The sequence below is a fragment of the Camelus bactrianus genome, chromosome 5 (assembly GCF_048773025.1).
Source record: "Camelus bactrianus isolate YW-2024 breed Bactrian camel chromosome 5, ASM4877302v1, whole genome shotgun sequence".
Classification (NCBI taxonomy): domain Eukaryota; kingdom Metazoa; phylum Chordata; class Mammalia; order Artiodactyla; family Camelidae; genus Camelus; species Camelus bactrianus.
This window is the reverse complement of record NC_133543.1, coordinates 94,921,634-94,943,718: the sequence shown is the minus strand read 5'-3', so window position 1 is coordinate 94,943,718 and position 22,085 is coordinate 94,921,634. Positions and strand designations below refer to the sequence as shown.

General features: G+C 45.7%; 1 protein-coding gene across 3 annotated transcripts in view; it reads left to right on the top strand.

Moving 5' to 3' along the window:
* Positions 1–22,085, top strand: part of COL4A4 (collagen type IV alpha 4 chain) — a 121,081-nt gene that overhangs the window by 93,832 nt on the left and 5,164 nt on the right. Inside the window, exons 39-48 of one of the 3 annotated variants that reach the window (XM_074364408.1) lie at positions 4,274–4,345; positions 5,481–5,618; positions 5,708–5,821; positions 6,804–6,959; positions 9,090–9,197; positions 10,148–10,156; positions 12,801–12,926; positions 17,718–17,834; positions 19,289–19,477; positions 21,441–21,727. In XM_074364408.1, the coding sequence (XP_074220509.1) occupies positions 4,274–4,345; positions 5,481–5,618; positions 5,708–5,821; positions 6,804–6,959; positions 9,090–9,197; positions 10,148–10,156; positions 12,801–12,926; positions 17,718–17,834; positions 19,289–19,477; positions 21,441–21,727 (1,316 nt within the window). The other 2 variants (XM_074364409.1, XM_074364410.1) reach the window with 2 other exon arrangements.

The window sequence follows — 22,085 nt, the reverse complement described above, 5'->3', positions numbered from 1 at the left end:
GGTTTCCTGTCTCTGGCAATCCGTCCAGCCCCGGTGGGGTAGTCTTTGATGCTTTTTTGAGTGTCTGGAAGACAAAATTGGTAAAGAACCAAAAGAAAACATTTCCCACTATTTTACTTCTGCTGTATCTCCACTTTTTCCAACTCTCCTAGTTTAAGAAAATAGCCAAGATTTTCAAGTGGCTTGGTGCCATTCTACACACCCAGTTTGACAAAAATGACAAAATTTATTTTGCTATTGCTGTTCCTTCCTTGCCTTGAATTAGTTTACATTTATCACCCAACTTCAGTATGATGTTATTGAAAAACTAATGGCTAACGACTTTGCTTGAATAACAAAATTATTTCCAATTGCACCATAATTCAGTGCTCTGAAATAGTAAGTTTGTCAAGAAGAGAAGGTGAGAAAAATGAATATATCAACCCAAATATTCACAGCAGTGCACAGATGGATCCTGCAGTGTTGCTTCCTGACCACGCAGTGACACTGTTTCATTGCAAACAGCCCAGGGAACTACCAGTCTTGTTTGGAAAAACACAAAACAGTGAGAGACATTCCTAAGAATGAAAACGTCTACAGTATAAATCCATTGTTGCCGTTTATCACGCTGATAGGAAAATGAACTGCACTCCAGCAGAAACACTTTGAACTGAGAAACTAAATATTTGAGGTATGTTCTAAATAAGTCAAGGGGACTGATTATCTTGTTTGAACAGACCAGCTGCTGAACTCAAAGTTGTTCGCTTGGCCAGGACAGGCCATATGGATCCTGAGTCCTGCTTGTGTTCAAGCAGATTTAAAATTTAACTTCGACATATATAAAAACAGCTCGATTCTTAGATTTACATTTTCCAGTACCTATGCCTCTAAAAGGAAGGTGCTTGATTCCTAGCTAGGCATTCAAATAAGACTGGACAAAGGAAAGCTAAAGACAGTAATCTTCAGCATGAGAACGTGTAGGGACTGTGGGCGGGATTATTTTGGTTGGTGGCAGGTAAACTATTTCATAAGAAAAAAAGCACCTGGAAATGGCTTTTCTCAGCCATGGACGTGCCAGGCACCTTAGAACTGTGAAAATCATGGAAACATCCTCCTTCCCTTTTTTTGGCCAGATTGTCCCCTCCTGCCCTGTCCCCACAGCACTTACCGCTCAGGGTAACTGCCTGTTTGTTCTGTCAAGTCAGAGGCTGTTTCTTTCTTTTCCTCGTTGTCTCGTCAGCGCTTGTCACCGAGTACATTTGGGGACCGAGACTCCATGGTTAAGACACCATGTCTTAGATCTTGTGCATCTCCTAGGAGGCACTCATCTGTTTTCTGAATTAAAAAACCATTCAGTCTTATTTCAGAATCGGTTTTGATTAAGTGTTCCACTTTGTTCAACCATTACCTGTAGTCACAAAGAAAGGTCTCTCTTTCCCATCTTTAAAGTTAGGGTGACCAGCTGTCCCGGTGTGCCCAGGACCGGGGATGCTCAGGACATAGGACTTTCAGTGCTTGGAAGATGGAAGCCACTGGCAGGCAGGGACAAGTTGGTCACCCTATAAAAAGCATAAAGGCCGTTAGAGGCCCCTGGGGCATAAAGTGGCATTTCCAGGCTTTCGAACAAAGGAAAACCTCAGAGTGGGAATCTGGTCCCAAAGAGTCTGCTGCCTAACACAGATGGAAACTGCAATTATGATTACGGCTGGGGTGGGAGATTTGAGTCTCCCTGGTTAGAGGAGGGCCCCCGGCCTGTGAGCTGCAGTGAGATGCAGCCTCAAATGATGGTCGTTAAGCAAGAGGACGACCAGAGAGGTGAATAAAAAATCCTCATTACCAAGGAATGTGCTTTGTTAGACTAATTGCCTCTCATCTGCCCTGTATGTATTTTATGCATGAACAACTTTCTGATTTAGAGATGGGGCTGATAAAAAGCTTCCAATAAAAAGGAAAAATTGCCCTCAAAACCCTACCCAGATGTAGCTGCATTCAATTTAGAAAGATAACGTTGGGTCAGATAAGAGTCGGCCAGTTCAGCAGTGGTGGGGGGCTGGGATGGTGACAGCACAGGGTCTGGATGTGTTGATGTGACAATGGAGAGTTGGCAGAAGCTGAGACATTCCACCCCCAGCCAAGTCCTCCAAGCCATTAATCCTGGTGGCTTAAGCTGGAGATCAAAACACATTGAAATAGTGAAGTAGTCTCAAAAAATGTATCATCATTTCAGATAGATGGCAATAAATATCCGGATTTGGCAGATGAAGAAGGTCTGTGTGTTCTTTTGGTGCAAACTTGAAACATTTGCTCAGAAATAGAAAAGAGAATTGGAAAATAAATTCAGCCAGAACCGGTAAAAATGGTTAGGAAATACAAGCTTTAGGGAAAATAAGGGTGCATTTACTTTTTTGGGGGGGGGGGTGCAAGAGAATGTAGCTAAACCTGTAGTGAACCTACAACTGAATCACTGTGCTGTCCCTGAAACTAACACGACAATGTGAATCAAATACATTTCAACTTAAAAAAAAAAAAGAGAAGATGGCTCATTCGCAGCAATCTAACATTTAGATTTTAAAAATAGAATAACTTTGTTTCAAGTACCCATAAATAATAAAATGGAACCAACTAACTGATCCATCTTCCAACAGGTAGTCTACAGAGGACGTGCTTTAATGAAGAGACAATAACTAGCACTTGAGTTATTTATACACAGGGGATAGCTCTAACTTCCCCAAATCTTCCACAGCCCATAAATCTATCAATGACAGATGTGACGTGCAAGTAGAGATTGGAGTCCACTCTTTTTTATAACTTTCTCTCCACCCATCAAGTCCCTCACCCTCCCTGCTCCAAATTTGTACGTTCATTCATTCACTCACTCGACAAACGTTTATTGAGCACTTACTGTCAGGAGATATGCCAAACAGTGCGTAGAAAGAGTAACAAGACCTGATCTTGCCCTCAACTGATTTACTCAAAGTAAACCAGTCACCGCAGACAGGTGCGTTGTGCAGAGTGGGCTGGGCACTGGCCGAAGGGCATCGAGGGAGCTCCGTGTGGGTGTCCTGGGGAGGATGAGGGGCACTTCCGGGTGTTAGTCATCAGCTGAGGGTGTGAGGACGGCAAGGTAGAGGCGTGTGACCCTAAAGTGGGTGAAAGGCTGGCTGTGCACTGAGGGGCTTCTAGCCTTGGATGAGAAAGAACAGTTCCTGGATGGAAATCCATTAATGAAATAGGAAGGTGACCGGGCGCTGCCTGGGGCTGAAAAGAAGATTCTTTTTCCCAGATCAACCAGTGAGACGTGCGTGAAGCACTTGGCAGAAGAATTAGTAGCCAGGAGATGTTCTGTTCCTGTTAGAGATCTGCCTCTCCCCTCCCTTCCTCCTTCCCTTCACTTCTTCCCTGTAAATCTATAGATTTATATATTATAAATAAACATATTATATATAGTAAGTATATTATACGTATAGATATAAAGATCTCTATAAACGTATAGGTGTTCAGTGTTCAGTGACAACGTCTGTAAAGTCAGATGAGTATATCTGTGGAGAACGACAGTGACAACTGACAGAAGGTTCTGAAAGGAGATCTTGTCTGAGTACAGAGAAAAGCATTCTCAGTGATCATCATGATATAAATTTAGTCTCTGTAAAGAGGCATCAGAATGGTTCTCTTTGAAAGAAGTAGTTGCAAAGAACTAGCTACAGCCACACTTGACCTGCAGGCCTGTTTTTTCTGCTTAAAAAAAAAAAATCAATCGGGCCTGTATTCCCCAGAATGCCACAGGCCCCCCTGCCCCCATTGTCCTATGGCACTTATCTGACTAGATTCTGAAGAAAGGAGAATGTACCAACCAGGGTGGCGTGGGAAGGTTCTGAGTCTGGGGGAAAGATGGCCCAGCTTTGCTCCCACCCAGTCTCTTTCCTTGTCAAGGATGATTTTATTGTCATAAAACTGGAGGTCATCTCCTATACCAAGATTCAGTAATTCTGGGTTGTATCTGGTGAGAGAGATTCATGGTGCGGTCATAAACCACCAGCAGTGTGTTAAAACCAAAGAAAGGTGTGTGTTAAGCTGTCTTAACAGAAAACGTCCATCAAATGAAGGTGTTAAATGATGACCACTGGCATGGATTCCGCCCTGATAATGACGTTTAGGTGGTGAGATCTCATGGTTCCCGCCTGGAGAATCCGTCCCCATCAGCTGACCCTCCGCCGGACGGTGCCTGCAGGATGCAGCCAGAGACCTTGGCCAGCTAGCCTTCCCCTGTGGGTCACAGGCCTGTGATGTGTTTCAGGTCCTTCCGGGTCGCCGGGCCTGAACGGCTTGCATGGCTTAAAGGGTCAGAAAGGAACCAAAGGTGCTTCAGGTAAGAGAAAACCCTTTGTAAGAGGCTGAACTGCAATCACTGGACCAGGAAATCCGCTGGTGTTTCCTCCCGTCATGAGATTTGGGTGCGAAACTAAGACACTGGTTTAGCTTAGAGACAGAATGTTGAAACTGTTTTTGGTGCTGAAGATGACAAATAAAAAGGACCCCTGAGAAACCCCTATTTCAGAAGGAATGGTTGGTTAACAGTGACTTTTGTTAATACTGCTGGTGACTATCTATTAAAAATACTCCGAATAATTGCTCAGTTGGAGCTAGATTTCAAAATGTTATGAATAACAAATAAAGTAGTCGGGACTTTGGGGGTATTGTTTTAAGTGTAGTGATGCCAAGTATGACCACGCAGGTCTAATTAGCGTTTCTAGCCTCCCTCCATAGCCTGCTGCTCAAACAAGTTACCTGAACACATGGCTGTGATTTTTGATATCACACATGAGCTGACCATCCACAGTGCAGCTGGTTCTGTAGAGTGCACGTTGGTTGCATTACTTTTCAGAGAAACAGCGCACAATCAGACAAGGTAACTGGAATCAGACTTGCAGATTCGAGGGACTGCAGGAAAAGGACTGAATTGTCGGGCTGCTGGGTTGGGATCTGTCGCTGGGGAGGGACAAAACCTTTATACAGTTTGGAAGATCAAGAAGTCATTTAGGTCACTTAGGATGCGTTTCGTGGCTCTTCCGAATAGTCTGATAAAATGTGTGCCCTCCACGAGAAACCAGTGAAGTTCTCCCTTTTCACCGTGAAACTGCACAATGGTTCTATGTATTTGCCAGTTTCCACCACTGAATTTCAAACCAGTTTGTTCACAGTCACTTACTGTCAGATCTCATTTGTTTCACTCTTTCCATTGGAAAGGTTGAAGCTGTCGTGTTTTTGAATCTGGGAAATATTCAAATCTTGTCTCTGCTGGACAAGCGTGATGGGTCTTAAGAGAGCAGATGGCAACCCAGGAAGGGTCGCCGCCATTCGGGTCGCCCTTGCAGCCAGTGGCTGGTCCCAGAAGAACCGGCTGCTCCCCTGTCATGTGCTTATTTGGACGCAATTTCTTTGCAGACGCCACAACAGGGACACACAGGAGAACATGCAGTGCTAATGCTGTTTTCCTCATTAAGGTTCACATGAAATGGGCCCACCAGGTCCACCGGGAATACCTGGGCCAAAAGGGGAGCCAGGAGACCCCGGGAGCCCAGGAATTTCTCCTCCAGGACTTTTTGGAGAAAAAGGCCCCCCAGGCCCCCCAGGCCCCCCAGGTAAGAAGCAGCACGCTTTGCCCTTCTCTCAATGACTAAATCCAAACCTTCCAATGTAATAAGACTAACATCTGACCTTGTCCCTCCAGGGAGAGCTGGACCGCCTGGTCCCGCAGGTGCCCCAGGAAGAGCTCCTAAGGGTGACATTCCGGACCCAGGTCTGCCTGGAGATCAGGGACCTCCTGGCCCCGATGGTCCAAGAGGTATGAGAAACACTTTTCCCATCGCCGGCTTGATGCTGAGCAGAGGGTGCAGAAGGGGCAAGCAGGAGGCTCTCTCATCTATTTGTTGGTCTCAGCACCTGCACATACAGCATGTCCGCTGGCCCAGAGTGACAGGACCCAGACCTGACGCACACACAGAAGCAGAGTCTCTTCCCGTGCCTACTAACAGTAGATTTTGTTCCTCTCATCAGTTCACCAGCACAAACTCTAGCAAGTTTAACAAAGTAAGACTGGACCCAAGCAGGTCAGGGAGTTGGGAAAAGGGCATAGCTCGGTGCAGTGTTTTGCCAAATGCAGACAGTCACATTCCCACCAGCTCACAGAGCTCTTCCAGAGAAGCACAAACCCACTGCCTTTCAATCTTTAGAATTTTAGTAAGAATGGGGTAAAATACATAATCTTACTTTACACTGGAAAAAAAAGGAAAATGCTCAAAATGTGCTAGAAGTATTGAAGCTAAGTAGGAACAGAATTTGGGCTCAATTCCCATGTGTAGACACGGGTTTTCAAATAGAATTTTAAGTTGAATTGAGTGGATATTACTTTTCCATCAGCCAGATTTTTTCAAAAGCCTATTATCTCTCTGCCTTCCATCCCTCCCTCCCTCCCTCCCTCCATCCATCCATCCACCCATCCTTCCATCCATTGTGTTAAAGCAGTGGGGTGGGAATACAAAGAAGAACCATAAACCGATACTTCCCAAAGGAGTGGCTCTGAGGAGAAGGCTTTGCTTAGCTCACGTTGTCTAACAGTTACTAACAGACTGCTTACATCGTTTCTCACCTGGGGCTCCCTGAGACACACTGTTTCACCTCTGATGCACTTGACTTTCCTTTTCTTCTAATTCCTTGCATCCTTGACTGTAAATCATTCAATTACTTTCCCTTAGAAGCTCTCAGGCAGCCTGCATGCATGTTTGTCTTTGAGTGAAAGAAACTTTTTTCCTATTCCCTGTGGTCAGGAAAACCTGGACCTCCAGGGCCCCCTGGGAGCGTTGACCTTCTGAAAGGGGAACCAGGTGACTGTGGCCTGCCGGGGCCGCCAGGTCCCCCCGGCCCGCCGGGCCCTCCAGGACACAAAGGCCTCCCAGGATGTGATGGTAAAGACGGCCAGAAAGGTATGAATGCAAGTTGGTCTTTAAGTAGCCAAATCTGACTTCCGTTATCTGGATTTTGAGGGTCTGGGGTGTTCACCACACTGTGAGAGAATTCTTATTTCCTATGGAAATAGTGACTACATTTTCCAGAATGTCCTGGCTTTCCTGAAGAGTCCTAAAGTTTGGGTAACAGTTGGACAAGTAAGAAGAAGAAACACAAGTTCATCTTTAGCCCCTAATAATGCACTTGATAATTGTCTAGACCAGAACTGAACAGTAGACAATTAATGCAAGCTACATGTAATTAAAAGGTGTAGTAGCCACATTTTAAAAAGTCGAAAGAAATAAAATGAACTTTCATATTTTACTTAACATAATATATTCAAATATTATTTTAACATAAAATCAATATAAATTATCAAAGGGATAATTTGGGCTGCTTGTACAAACCTAGTACATCTCCCAAATAAGACATTCCTTTCTGCCTTGGAAATCTGGTGTGTATTTTAGACTTACAGCACAACGCGATTTGGACTTGCCAATTTCCAGTGTTCACTAGTCACGTGTGGTTAGTGGCTTCTATATTGGACAGTTCAGTTTTAGTCTGCCAACTTTGCTTTTACATATTCACAAAAGGGTCTTTATTACTGAATTCCCTCACTATTGAAGGCTAAAATATTTATTTTAATTAATTTTTACCGAACTGCTAATATTTGGGGATCTTAGTTCTTGGCCACGAGAATTTTAGAGCATTATTAGGTTCATAGAATATTTTGTTGAGAAGAGTCCAACAGTGATTATCTATTTTACCTCCCTTATGTATAAGGAAGCTGGATACCAGAGAGGAGCAGAAGTTGAAGTTTGCAGGAGTCCAATAACTAGCACCCTGCCTGACTTCTGAACCAAATGTGCAATAAGACAAATGATTAGGGCAGAGGGGAGGTCAAAATCACCACGAGGCTGCCATGACTGTAATGCAAATGGTGTCCCTGGGATTGCGCAGTGCACAACCTCTACAACAGTACACAGCAGCCCCTTTCATCTTTATTAGCAATAAAATCAATTTTAGAGAATGTGGCTTATGCCTGCAGGTATTTGGGCTTCCAGTTATTAAACCCCAGAAATGGAAAGACATGACAGCACTGTAGTCACTAAGAGGAAGGAGGAGGGGGCTGGCTATACAACCTTGTTCCTCTCCCAAATAAGACAGTCCTCCTCCCCAGTGGTTACCCTAGAGAATGAACCTCCACCTGGAAATATACTTGAGGATTAGGGAAATAGCAAACCATATAAATACAAAGAGTTAGAAATAGTGGTGGAACCACTAATCATGCTTCTTAACTTGCATTACTGGAGGCGTAAGGGCCAAAGAGTGCTTAACTGTTAAAAAGGATGAGGGAGTTTTCCTCAGTTAACCTTTTAAGACTTACATGATGGGAGATATTTGATCTATTCCATAAATATCTATTAGTAACCTACAGAAGTATAGTTGTGAACACATTTAAACAGAGTCCTCACTCTAATGAAGTTAAGCACAGGGTTTCATAGGGGAAGGCAGAAACACTCACATTAAAGGATCCATTGTTAGAGACTGAGGTAAATGCTCTGAGTGGAGTAGTCAGCACACTTCTCTGAGTGCTTATCAAAAGGCAGCTGGGCTTGGGTTAAGATTCCAGGAATGGCTTCCCTGGCATGATCTGCACTCTGCAGAGTGAGGAGGACTTTGTGGATGGGGAGGAGAGAAGGAACAGCACGTGCGAGGCACAGAGGGGCCGGTGCAGCTGAGACAGAAAGTGAGCAAGAGAAGGGTGGGAACATGGGCCCGGGAGGCACGTGGTCCCCAGGCAGGGGGGCACCTGTCATTATTTGCCCTTCAGTCGCAGCCCTTTGATGGTCTCCGGAGAAAGTTCAGGATTACTGAGCTTTTCACTCTACTTTAGTTTCGTCTTGATCATGGAATGAAAGTCCTTTCGATGCGTTTCCCTCAGACAGAGGCAGCCCTTCGCAGCCCTGCAGAAGCCCTACTCTGCACTCTAAGACTGACTTTGTCCTGCATTGTTTCGAAGTGAACCTCTGAGTGCAGCCCATCAAACTGTCATTGTCTTTATACTGCTTCATTCCCGTGTCCTCGTCTTCATATACTCTTTTTAGGACCAATGGGATTCCCAGGGCCACAGGGGCCACATGGAATTCCTGGGGCCACTGGAGAGAAGGGTTTACCTGGACCTCCAGGCAGACGAGGGCCCTCGGGTGCTCCAGGTAAGCTTCTGATGCCTAGTCACCTTCACCTAGCAGCCTACACACAGCGTTTTGTTCAGATATTTACCATGAGGGTCATCTTTCAGAAAGTAATCGCTCTGAAATTACTAGCAAACTCTAAGAAGTTAAGCCCTTTTGGATAAAGATTGGATTTATCTCAGGCCACACTATGAAGTCTCAGGTTTAAGAAACTTACTTATTAACAGAACAAGGAAGTTTGAAAATTAGGACTTGATTTTTACATTTTTCTAAGGTAAATAAATCTGTGTTCCCTCACATAAGAGGCAAAGACTGATTTGATTATTGGATGCGAAGATTGTATATTCAGTTCCTGTCCTTGAATGCCCTCCCATTGATTTTCCTATATGTTTTATTTAACTTTTTCTGTAAAATACATTAGCTCCTATGAAGATGAAAAGCTATTCGATTTAAGCTCTACAGACAACACGTTTTCATCATAGAATCATTATAAGCCAAGGAAGAGTTGGAAGGGCAAACAGACCTGTGTATCTGAGATTGGCAGAAGTAATATTCTTCAAGATCCTAAATCAATATTAGGGAGTCAGTTCAAAACATTTTGCAATCTCCAAAATTAGCACTCAAGGCCAAAGAATAAGAAAGCCGTGTTGAATGCAGTTTCTATTATACATTAAATTAGGACATATTTGCTGTAAGAAATCAACTCGAATTTTGCGTTGTGCAAGAGAGTTTCATTTCAGGTCTTTCTAGATACGAAAACTCCGTGAATCACAGCTGTTCTTGTCAATAACGGTGATGCGGACTTTTTATGTAAATAAGATGCTGTCAATCTGCTTATCATCAGTACCGTCCTCAAATCAGTATTTACGTTCTCAGATGATCTGTTTCACTTTTGTCCTAATTCACGCATTTAAAATCTCTCTCCACCATATGAAAATCGCTGTGTGGCCTCGTTTCTTGGATCTCTCCAGGTTCCAGAGGTAAGCGTTGCCATAAAATTAATAATTTCCTTTAAATCTTGTGTCCAGTCATTTCCATACTTGCCTTTTCTTTCTTTCTTTCTTTTTTTTTTTTTTTTTTACTATCTTTGTGAGTTAAGCTTTGTTAATTTTTTAGATGAGGTGCTGCAATTATATTAGGTTTTAATGCCTTTGCTTCTCGGTACAGATACAGCAACCCCGTATTAGGGGGTCCCCGTGCCGAGCCTCATTATAGGTTGTCAAGCCAGTGTAGGTACTCAGCTTAAATAATTTCCATTCAGGCACAGAGTACAAGCGCTCTCTCTGTCAAATGCTACAGTACATGCCAGTGTAAGTTTCCTGTATAAAGCCTACAACATAAATACAGAGAACGTCCCTAAAACAAGCTGGATCAGCAACATGAAAAGCTGGGTCCCAGCCACCCAGCGAGGGGCTGTGACGAGCCTTCCTCTCCAGCCCGAAGTCCATGTTCAAGGAGCAAATTTCTTTGTGTGTAAAAATGAAAATGCCATTCTTCTTCTCCGCTCAGTGTTCACTTAATCCTCCACAGTGCAAGGGCAACATACTATTCTGTGGCTGGCATTTTCAAAGAGAATAAAAAGAGTTTCTCCAAAGAAGAAAAGGAAACTCGTGAATGTGTTCATTCCAGGCGTCTGTTATTAACCCTAAGGAACGTTGCCTTGAATAGAGACGCTGTGGATTATTTTTAGGGTCCTTAGAAGAGATGCCTCAGCCCCTTTCTTTCAGCTTCTGGTTTATCAAAAAGTAAAGAAAAGTAAAATCAGAATTTTAAGAAATGTTCGTAGTTAAAAATTACCAGCATGTATTTAATGTGTTTTCACTTCAGCCCTTTTAGTGTTTACTCTGTGGCTGAGTGTATGAACTCACCGGAAATAGCATCAACACCCTACATGTGAATTATCAGCCAAACCCCTGCCCGCCCACCCCCTTTCACTTACCTGTTTCCTCCACTCCACCTGCACCGGTAAATTCCCACCATCATGCACCCGATTATTCAGGGAAAAGAGGAAATGCCCACACACATCGCTCTCAAGTCACCCAGAGCAGAAAAGACAAGTTTTACATTAAACTGTACAGTCCGTAAAAACGCCTCCGACTTGGTGTTACTTCTGGTTTCATACAACATTTTACAGGGGGTTCAATTCCAAACAGCTTATAGGGTTCAAGTCCATTTTGCACAGACCCAGCAATCACTGTATAGGCTATGTTCTCATTATGGCCATGTTTTCGAGGATTTTCTCACTGCTTTATCATTGTTGTTCTCAAACTTATTTTGCAAATTTGCATGGATTTTAAGAAACCCATAACTAATAAAACAGTGTGTTTTAAAATACGTTGCACTTCATAGAATTCATCATGCAGATGTTGAGTTCTTAAGGCAGTTTATGGTTTATGATTTTAATCTAAACTGTGCTGTGTATTCACTGTCACTTACTCACCCAAGCCTGAGTTTCCTTTCCCGTAACATTCTAATAACAGTAGTGCACACACACACTCACACACAGGCTGGGTGGGAGAATTTAATCACAAAGCACTTAGCATGAGGTCTGATGCCCGATGAAGCATCCAGTAAGTGTTAGCTGGTATCATTAGGGTGTTATTATTATTTCTTTTCCCTTGTGGAATGTTTGCAGGGTGACTGAATGAAGATTTAGGGGGAAAAAAAAAAGTCTTAAAGATGTGAAGGTAACCAGGAAGAAAAAACATTTTAAACCTGGGTGGTTTAGGGCTCCATCAGCCTCCTCTGGGCACATTACATACATGTTAGACGTGCAGATATTGGGGTCCACCCAGACCCACTAACTCAGAAACTCTGGGCTCTGACAAGCCTGATTCTGATGTGGTAACATCAGAACCACAGCTTTACAGCGGTGCTTCTCAGCCCTGGCAGACACTGGAATTATCTGGAGAGTTTAAAAAATTAGTGATGCCTGGGTTCCACCCCGAGAAATTCCTTTTTAATAAGTCCCAATGGAGTGCCGGCATCAGTATGTTTGAAAAGCTCTGCAGATGGGTTTATTCTGCAATCAAGCTTGAGGGCACTGCCCAGAACACATCCTGTACCAATTAGAGCAGTATTTCTGGGCTGGGGCCCAGATATCAGTATTCTTACAACTCCCTGGAACATTCCAGCGTGCACTCAAGGCTGAAAGTCACTGCTTCAGTGACTAGCAATCCTGAAATTCTGTCTCCTTGAGTAGTGGACACCATGGGAGTCCAGCTGGCCGCAGTGTAGGCTAATGAATCAGAGCAACATTAAACTGGGTTTTAGGAACCCACTGGTCCCTCCCCCCATGCTGGCACCTAGTAAGAAATGGCCCAAAGATTGCAAATCCTTTGAAGGCCCCCAAACTAGTGCCATCTCAGCCAACTTTCACTGTTTCATACTTTTCATTCTTTTGCTTCCTCTGACTGAAATCCCATCTGCTCATTCATTCTTTCAGTCCTTCGTTCATTCAACAAAAAGCTTCCTAGGAAAAAGTTTTCATGCAGCACATAGTGAACAAGACAATGCTTCGCACTGTTGAACATTCTAGATTTCAGCGTAGTGTCAGAAGCCCGCCCCAGCAGAGACAGCAGAAGGAGCTCAGGTCCCTCACATGAGTGGTGATTCCAATTTCAGGTGAACCTGGGCCTCCTGCAGACGAGGATGCCTGCCCCCGAATCCCGGGGCTTCCTGGGGCACCAGGCCCAAGAGGACCAGAAGGAGCCATGGGGCCCCCGGGAATGAGAGGCCCCCCAGGACCAGGTACGAGCCTCACGCTGGTTGTTCGTCCCTTGCATCACAGATGGCGGAAATGAAAATCCAGGCGTTTTGCTATGTAGCTTTTTGTCCAGAACCTCAACAACTCGTAGGGATGAAGCGTGGAAGATCCCCTTACATACACGTTTTTTCTACATTTATCCAAAAACTTAACCATGATAATAATGGGATTGGCAGCTCCCTTCTGTTTTTATGGTGAACTTGTACTTTAATATTTTATACTTGGGTGGCTTTTGGACATGAAATTTTGAAACCTCTTAGCACCACAGGGTAGATGCTCCATCATTAATTAGTCATTAATAGATGTTGGTTTGACTTTGAATTAAAACCAATTGAATCGGGGCTCAGTGGAGCAGAAACAGCTACAAGGGGGCAGGAGGAAGTGTTCCACTTTGGGGAGGAAGAGGAAAGGGGGCAGGAGGGTCGCTTTAAGTGATGGCGTGGGTGTCACTGTTCACCCGGGGGACTTGAGCATTGCTCGGTCGTTGGCACGGTAGAGGATTCTTATTTAAATATTTAGACCAAACCAAACCATTCCTTTAAAAAGTCTCCTCCAAATGGTTCATTCTCTCTTCAGACATCCCCACCTTGCTGGGTAACTTACAGAGATTAGGGAGTTTGAGCTGGCCATCTGTAGGTCACCGATCTCTTTAGACCAAGTGGTGGCAGTGCCTGTGATTCTATATAACAAATTCTAGAAACAAAAGTGCCAGATAACCCAAGAGGCACAAGATCACTCCCTTTCCCGTTTTTCCCACCTCGCAGCTGTGGGTCTGGTTCTTTCTGGCTCAGAGCCAAAGGATTTGGAAGTAGAACTGAATTTGGTGCCATCTGTTTCCCTTGTGTCTCCCCCAAACCCAAGTAGCTAAGGGTCTGCCGGAGTCTGTGTACTTCTTGGGTAGCATGCAGAGCAGCCCTGAGCCTTCCTCGTGTTAGCATGGAGTTCTGTTGTTCGAATTTGCTGCTTTGCGTCTGTGTTTGCGCAGTAAGTTCATTGGGCGTTGATGGGACCAGCTTCTTTCAACAGCCCATGAGCACTGGGAATTCAGAGTAGTTACCTAACTTCTCTTTTCCTTGGCACTCTTTGCATGCATAAGCCCTCAGCCAGTCACTCCATCTTGTTTCAAAACCAAGCTGCCTTGTTGTGTACCTATTTGCAATATTGGGGGCTGGTTCCGTCCCCGCTTTAGCAAAATAATTGTCAAGTAGAAGATGTAGCCTGTCATGGGTTTCTGCAAATTCATTTCAGCCAATACTTCCACACCCCTCTCCTCTTTATAAAGCACGGCACTAGGTGGAGGGCAGTACAGATGTGAATGAGATGTGCGTGTCCCCCTTACAGGGTCTCACAACCTCATGGCAGAAACAGCTGGCAGAGCATAAGTAGTTCTAAATAACGAGAGATTATAATTCTTGTTTTAAGGGTGTTTCACATAAAAGGCATTAGGATAACAGGACAGGGAGAGGTGATTCCAGTGTGGAGGACTGAGGAATTTAAGACCCCAGCAAGAGCGGGCAAAGCAGAGCTTATCAGGAAAGAGTGGACTTCGAGGAACCAGCATTGTCCAACAGGGAGCCCGCAGGAGCACAATTGGGCCAGGTTGGCCTAATAACCCAGTGACTAAACCAGCTACATCCTTGCTGCTCAAAGTGTGGTCCTCAGGCCACACCCCAGACCTGCCTGATTAGAATCTGCATTTTCACAAGATGCCTGGAATATTTGTACACACATTCAAGTTTGAGAAGGCCTAGCTGCATTGTATGAATGCTGTCCTTAAAAGAGTCAGTGAAGAGTGACTCCTTCATGAGTGACTCAGTCCTAGCTCTAGGTTAAAGTCACCTGGAGGGGACTGGAAAAGTACTGATGGCCGGGCCTCCTCCCAGACCAACAGGACTCAGAGCGGGGAGAGCAGGGCCCGGGCATTGGTGTTTTGGGAAAGCTCTTCAGGTATAGCAGGCACCCGGGGCTGAGTCCCGCTGTTTCAACCGAGCATCAGCTGCGCCCAGATGGGTGGCTGGGCTCACCCGTTGTTGGGGCTGTGGAGAATAACCAGGGAAAGTCACTGAGAAGGAAAAAATCAAATGGGCAAATTGTACACCCTTGAACTTCATTGTTATCTTGGGCACCATCCATAGACTGTGAGTTTCTGAGAGAGGGCTGACCGTCTGTGTGGTCAGCGCAGGTCAGTGCCGGGAAGGAAGGCCTGCTGTCTTGTCATGATACACCCATTGGTTTGCTGACCCTTTAGTCCTGGGCAGCCCTTTCCAGAATCCCACAGTGGCCACGTGTTGGATTCATCTCACTGGGTTGGAAATAAAAGAATGCTCTGAGCTCACCGTGGGGCCCTAGTTTCCTTCTAAAGTAACGGGTGTTCTCTCTGAAGCTGGTAGAGAGAGGCGCCAGCTCGCAGACAGCAGCTCCATCCAGGAGGAGGCTTCTGCCCAGTAACCAGACAGAAGAGGGCATCTCCCCGCACCGGGGAGGAGATGGATGAGGGGAGGAGGTCCTTTCTTGCTTACTGAATGATGACCATGTAAGAACACAGTCCAGGCACTGCAGGGCATTCCGAGAGAATCTGTTTATGATCCAAGAGGTGAGAAAGATGACAGCTCCCCAAAAGCCAGGAACACCCCTAATGCCCACAATGAACGTGGTGCAGTCGGGTGCAGAGGGAGGGGCTGCAGGTTGTGGGGTGACGGGGGGAGGTCCGTGGGGCTGTGCTCAGGTGGGCGATGGGAGAACAAAACGTAAAGGCAGTGAGGTTTGGGGGATGCATTTCAGGCAGCTGCAGGAGGCCGGGGTGAGGGGAAGTCAGGTCACCTGAGCACGACCGCCCCTGCCCCACCCCGTCAGGTGGCTCCCACGCTAAGAACACGTCCCCAGAGCGGAAGAGAGGGACAGCTGCTTAAGTGAGCCCTCTCGGACTCGGTGGGTGGTTGTAGGCTGCCTGGTGGCAGAGAGAACAGGAGAATGAGCGAGCGAGGGGGAGCCGGAGAGAGAAACACAGGCAGAGATGGAAACCTGGAGGGGCTTAGTCGTTCAGGTAACTAGGGCCAAGGGCCATCCACTTCCCCACCACGGGCAAGGACCAAGTCTGCTGCCCAGACCGAAGGAGACTGAGGCTGATGAAGTCATGTCTTGGGCAAAAGGAACCAAACACTCAAAGAACCGCTCAGGTATCAGTGTGGTGGCTCTGGCCCCAGGGAGCACACCTGAGCCTCCAGGCTGGCCACCAGGCGGGCTCTGGCGATGATGGGCACAGCCCCCGCACTCGGCCTGCTGGGCCTGCCTCCCCTCCGCACATGGTCGGCGCCGTGACCTTTCTGAGCCTCAGTCTCCCTCCAGCGGCCTGGCCTGTGGGAGCATCTCATCCCGTGGCTGCTGTGAAGACTGAATTGGATAATCCACATAAAGGGCTTAGCCTGTTGCCTGGCACCTTGTAACCCTCCATAAAGAGCTGAGAGTTTTTTGTTTTGTTTTGTTTTTTATTGAAGTATAGCTGATTTACAATGTTGTGCTAGTTTCTGGTGTACAGCATAGTGATTCAGTTATACAGATATATATTATTTTTTCATATATTTTATCATTATAGGTTATTACAAGATATTGAATATAGTTTTTTTGCTTTACAGTAGGACCTTGTTGTTTATCTATTCTGGATATAGTAGTTTATATCTGCTAATCCTGAACTCCCAATTTATCCCTACCCCCCTCCTTTTTCCTTTGGTAAGTATAAGTTTGTTTTCTATGTTTGTGAGTCTCTGTTTTGTAAATAAGTTCATTTGTGTCATTTTTAAATTTATTTTTTATTCTTTTTTTTTGGAGGGGGAGGTAATTAGGTTTTTATTTATTTATTTATTTTAATGGAGGTACTGGGGATTGAACCAGGACCTTGTGCATGTTAGGCATATGCTCTGCCACTGAGCTATACCCCTCACCTTGTGTCATTTTTTTTAGATTCCACATATAACTGATATCATATGATATTTGTCATTCTCTGTCTGACTTACTTCACTTAGTATGAAAATCTTTGGGTCTATCCATGTTGCAGCAATGGCAGAATTTCTTTTTAATGGCTGAGTAATATTCTATTGTATATATGTTCTATACAACTTCTTTATCCAGTCTTCTGTTGATGGACATTTAGGTTGCTTCCCTGTCTTGGCTGTTGTAAATAGTGCTTCTATGAACATTGGTGTGCATGTAAGAGCTGTTTGTAAATATTGCTATTCTTGCTTTAAATTTAACTTGACTCTCAACTGGCTGCATTAAGTTTTATTCACTCCATTCAGACTTCCAAAAAAATCATGATTAAGGATAATATTTAATTACAAAAGCTATACATGTTTAATGTAAAACAAAATGGAGTGTAACCTTTAAAAATTGTGAATCACTATATATTGCACACCTGTAACTTACAGAATATTGTACAGCAACTATACTTCAATTTTTTTTAAATCTAAAAAAAATAAAAACAAAAAAGAATATGAAGAAAATGTGAAAACATCTCACTTATCACCTCACTGGTCTGGCTTCAGATCCTGCCTCTGCCCATTACTGGCTCATTGGCCTTAATTTATCAAGTAACTTGACCTCGCAGAGCCTCAGTTACCCCCGCTGCAAGTGGAGAGGGTCTCACCCCACCTCCCGTAGCTGCGGGATGAGATGAGCTGGTGCAGGCTGGTGGGCAGGGGAGGCCCAGGGCCGGCACGGGGAATGCTAGCCTGGCGGAGGTCACACTGTTGTCACCACTGCCATCGTGAACTTTCCCGCAGGGTGCAAAGGGGAGCCCGGGCCGGATGGCAGGAGGGGCGAGGACGGCCTCCCAGGGTTCCCTGGGCCTCCAGGACAGAAAGGGGACATGGGAGAAGCGGGCTGCCCGGGAGAACCAGGTAAGGAATTTCGGCTCCTCTTCTCTCAGGCGCAGGGGAGCTGACAACTGCATACAGACCCCTGGCCTCGTAGGCATTCGCCTTAGACACCCAGTCATCAGGCTTTAGGGAGACAAAGCCTCCAGAACAGAATGGGGTGTGTCCTCCATGTTCTGATTGATTCTCAACCATCATAAAAACAAAGCCCTGTGTCCATTATTTTCCCAAAACACTATACATGACCATAAAAGGCACAGCCATTTCCACTCTTTGCTTTTCCGAGGGGAGCCTGGCATTGGCTGTGTGATCACTTTTGAGAGGCTGTGATGATCTTAGGGACGGCGACGGTGGTTGAATCACTTGGCCTCTGGTTTCCTGAGTTCATTTTATCATAAGCCATTGATAAATTTATAAAGAATTTTATAGGACTTCCTTAATGAGAAGGATTTCAGTAATGAGAAGCAGGTGATCGGGGGTTGGGGAGCTGCAAGAAAATGGAAGCTGCGGTCAGAAAGCTGCATCTCAGCTTCGGCAACGTGGAGATGGTTTTCATGCAGAAATGCGGGCCCAGCGTTCCCCGCACTCTGCTTTTCTAGCCTGAGACCTTAACTCAGGAAATCTTGGCGGGTCAAACAAAACATGTGAGCAGGCCTGAGTCAGGCCAGAAGCCACTGCTCTGTAACTTCTGGTTTTCGGTACAAATAAAAAGAACTGCCCGTCTTCGAGAAACAATTAAAAAAAAATACCCCTTTTGATTTCAAAGTCTAACTTCACCTGTTGCTCTCAGCAACTGGAAATCGGCACGGGCCTCCTGCAATGGGCCAGCCCCTCAGAGACGCCAAAGGAGACAGACCCTCTCACGCTCTGTTCATTTCCCATCTACCAACGAGATCTCTAGAACGAGGCCTTCCTTCCACCTCCCTCATGAAGAAGAGCTCCAAGGCCAAACATGTGGATTCTGAGCTCTTGTCCTTCTTAGGATGGGACTGACGCAAAAGCGGGACCGTGGGACGAGTCTGGGGGGTTTCAGGAAGACCGACGTGGAGGTCCCCATCTCTGGATGAGCAGGCTGCCAGTCTAGTCGGGGAAGGCGGGGAGCCCCTACACGGGGCGTGTACCCCGTTCTAGCTCATTTCTTCTCAGTGCCTACCGTTTTCTAAGTATTTCACTGTTTACCTTTTGATGATGCTTGTGTTGTTTGTCATTTCTCTTCTTCAGGTAGAAATGTGAGCTCTAGGAGGGCAGGGATCTTTGTCTGTTTTTATGCTAATGTAGCCCAAGCAGCTGGACGGTGCTTGGAACAGCATGGGCACTTGCTGAACGAGCTGTCTGTAGACGCTGCAGTCGGGCGAGGGGGACATTCCTCCCTGGTCCCTGCATGCTTGGCACAGCACCAGACAGAGATGCTCAGAAGTGGCTGTTAAATTGAACTCCCTAAACCACCTTTACTAATTGATGTTTCTTTGTTCCTCCAGGCCCTCCTGGAGCCCCAGGGGATCCTGGGCCCAAAGGGTTTGGCCTCGGGTACCTCAGCGGCTTCCTCCTGGTTCTCCACAGTCAGACGGATGGAGAACCCACCTGCCCCGCGGGCATGCCCAGGCTCTGGACGGGGTATAGTCTGTTATACCTGGAAGGACAGGAGAAGGCTCACAATCAAGACCTTGGTACGTAGACGCCACATGGCCACCCAGGTCCGTGGCTTAAAACTTTTGAGTTAATTTCATGGATTCATCATCTTACATGATCACTCATCTTTAACTACCCTGCTAACTCTCAACTAAAAAATAGTTTAATATTAATTTCTAAGAACTTAATAATTCTGTTAAACCAATGATGCAATGAGATGCCAAATAAGTTCATTCTGGCTGTAATTATTATTATCTGATTACTTATTATTGGTTAAAAAATAATTTTTCCTTTTAGTTAAGTGTAACTCTGATATAAAATGCAATTTTTATTTCCCAGTGTTAATGATTAAATCAAGACATGGTCGGTTCCTATGTTTAGGAGTAAAATGGTGCATCATAGCCCCCTGGCGATCATATGCTGTGGCATTAGCCAACACCAACTCCTCAACCTGCTCCAATTTTTTTTAATTGAAATACATTTGACATGTAACATGATGTAAGTTTAAGGTGTACAAGATGCTGATCTGGTACATGTATATATTGTAATATGATTCCATCGTATCGATAGCTGGCACCTCTCTCATATCGTGTAATTATCATTTCCTTTTTTGTAGTGGGAATAGTTAAGATCTAATCTCAGCAAATGGGACGATGTGATACAATACCGTTGTCTATATTCATTACACTGCACGTTAGATCACGAGGACTTATTTACCCACTAGTTGCAGACGTATACCCTTAAGCAACATCACAACTTTATTTTGAGAGTCATCCCTTGGTTTGTTTTTTTTTTTTTGAGAGTCATTACTAGTCAGTTTTCAATGGTAGATTTGTAAGCCACAGGAGCTGACTGTAAGCTGAGGCGTAAGTACCTGGGTGCAGCACACACGGTCTTTCCAGAATAATGATGGTTGAACAAGTGGGTGCAGGAGGGCTGTGCCAACGGCGACAGTTGGTGGTGGGGTGAGTGTTGTCACAGCTCTCACTGGGCCACGACCCCTGCTGTCAGTAAGGGAGGTGACAGGGTGCAGGCCTAGAGGGGCAGCTCCTTACATGTGTACCCCAGGGCCACCTCTCCTGCCCTGGTCGAACCACGCTCTGCAGAGCCCTTGGAATAAGATCCACAACTCCTTAACGAGACTGACACAGCCTGCATCTTCTGGCCTGATTTTCCTCGGGACACCCTAGAGACAGACACAGACATCCTCTCCCCACCTTCCCTCTGCTGAACTTCTTCTTCTTTTTTTTTTTTTTACATTTTTTTATTGAGTTCTAGTCATTTTACAATGTTGTGTCAAATTCCAGTGTAGAGCACAATTTTTCAGCTATACATGAACATGCATATATTCATTGTCACATTTTTTTCTCTGTGAGCTACCGCAAGATCTTGTATGTATTTCCCTGTGCTGTACAGTGTAATCTTGCTTATCTGTTCCACATTTTGAACTCCCAGTCTGTCCCTTCCCACCCCCCGCCCCCTTGGCAACCACAAGTTTGTATTCTATGTCTGTGAGTCTGTTGCTGTTTTGTATTTGTTTTTTGTTGTTGTTCCACTGCACTTCTTTAAGATCTTTGAGCTCTATGCTTTCTTGGTATCCCTGGCCCTCTTTACTGCTGTCTAAATAGGGTTTTCCTTGGCTCGGTCACCACAGTCTCCAAAAGCAGCCAGATCTTTTTCATAGTTCAGGTCCTAGCTCAGAGTCACTTCAACCAGCCAGCCTCCTTGTGAGCCCCAGGGGCCCAACCTTCTCCATGCAGCTTGCCCTGCTGTTGGCCCATTGCCCGTTCGCTCCTCCAGCTCCCCTGCTGGGCCAGGCTCCTGAACAAGTGAGGAGCGGCTGAGTGAAGGAGGGCTGGCCGGTGAGACCCGCTTTCACGGCCACGGAGGGAGGCTCCGGCCAGGGCCTCCAGGCGCCGGAACGTGTGCCCCAGATGGCCTGCGAGTGGAAGGTGGCGCCAGGACAGGCTACTCGTACATCACCTTGTCTTCCCTCCCCAGGCCTGGCGGGCTCGTGCCTTCCCGTGTTCAGCACGCTGCCCTTTGCCTACTGCAACATCCACCAGGTGTGCCACTATGCCCGGAGGAACGACAGGTCCTACTGGCTGGCCAGCACGGCGCCGCTGCCCCTGATGCCGCTCTCGGAGGAGGAGATCCGGCCGTACATCAGCCGCTGCGCCGTGTGCGAGGCCCCCGCGCAGGCCGTGGCGGTGCACAGCCAGGACCAGAGCATCCCACCGTGTCCACGGGCCTGGAGGAGCCTCTGGATCGGGTACTCTTTCCTGATGGTGAGCGCACCATCCTGTAACACCCCTTCCTCGCCCCTTCCGTCCGGCCTGGACAGAAATTCTGTGACTCCTGTACAGACAGACAGCATAGGACAGGCGGTCCTGAAGGCCACCACATCCCATAGCTTGTTGAGATGCAGGCCATTCTCTTTTTTTAATGCCAATTAATTCTATTCTATTCTATTCTGTTTTATTTATTTATTTATTTATTTATTTATTTATTTATTTATTTATTTATTTATTTATTTTTATGCTTTTTTTCCTTTTTCCTTTCTTAATTGAAGTACAGTCAATTTACAATGTTGTGTCAATTTCTGGTGTACAGAACAGTATTTCAGTCATAGACGAATACACATAT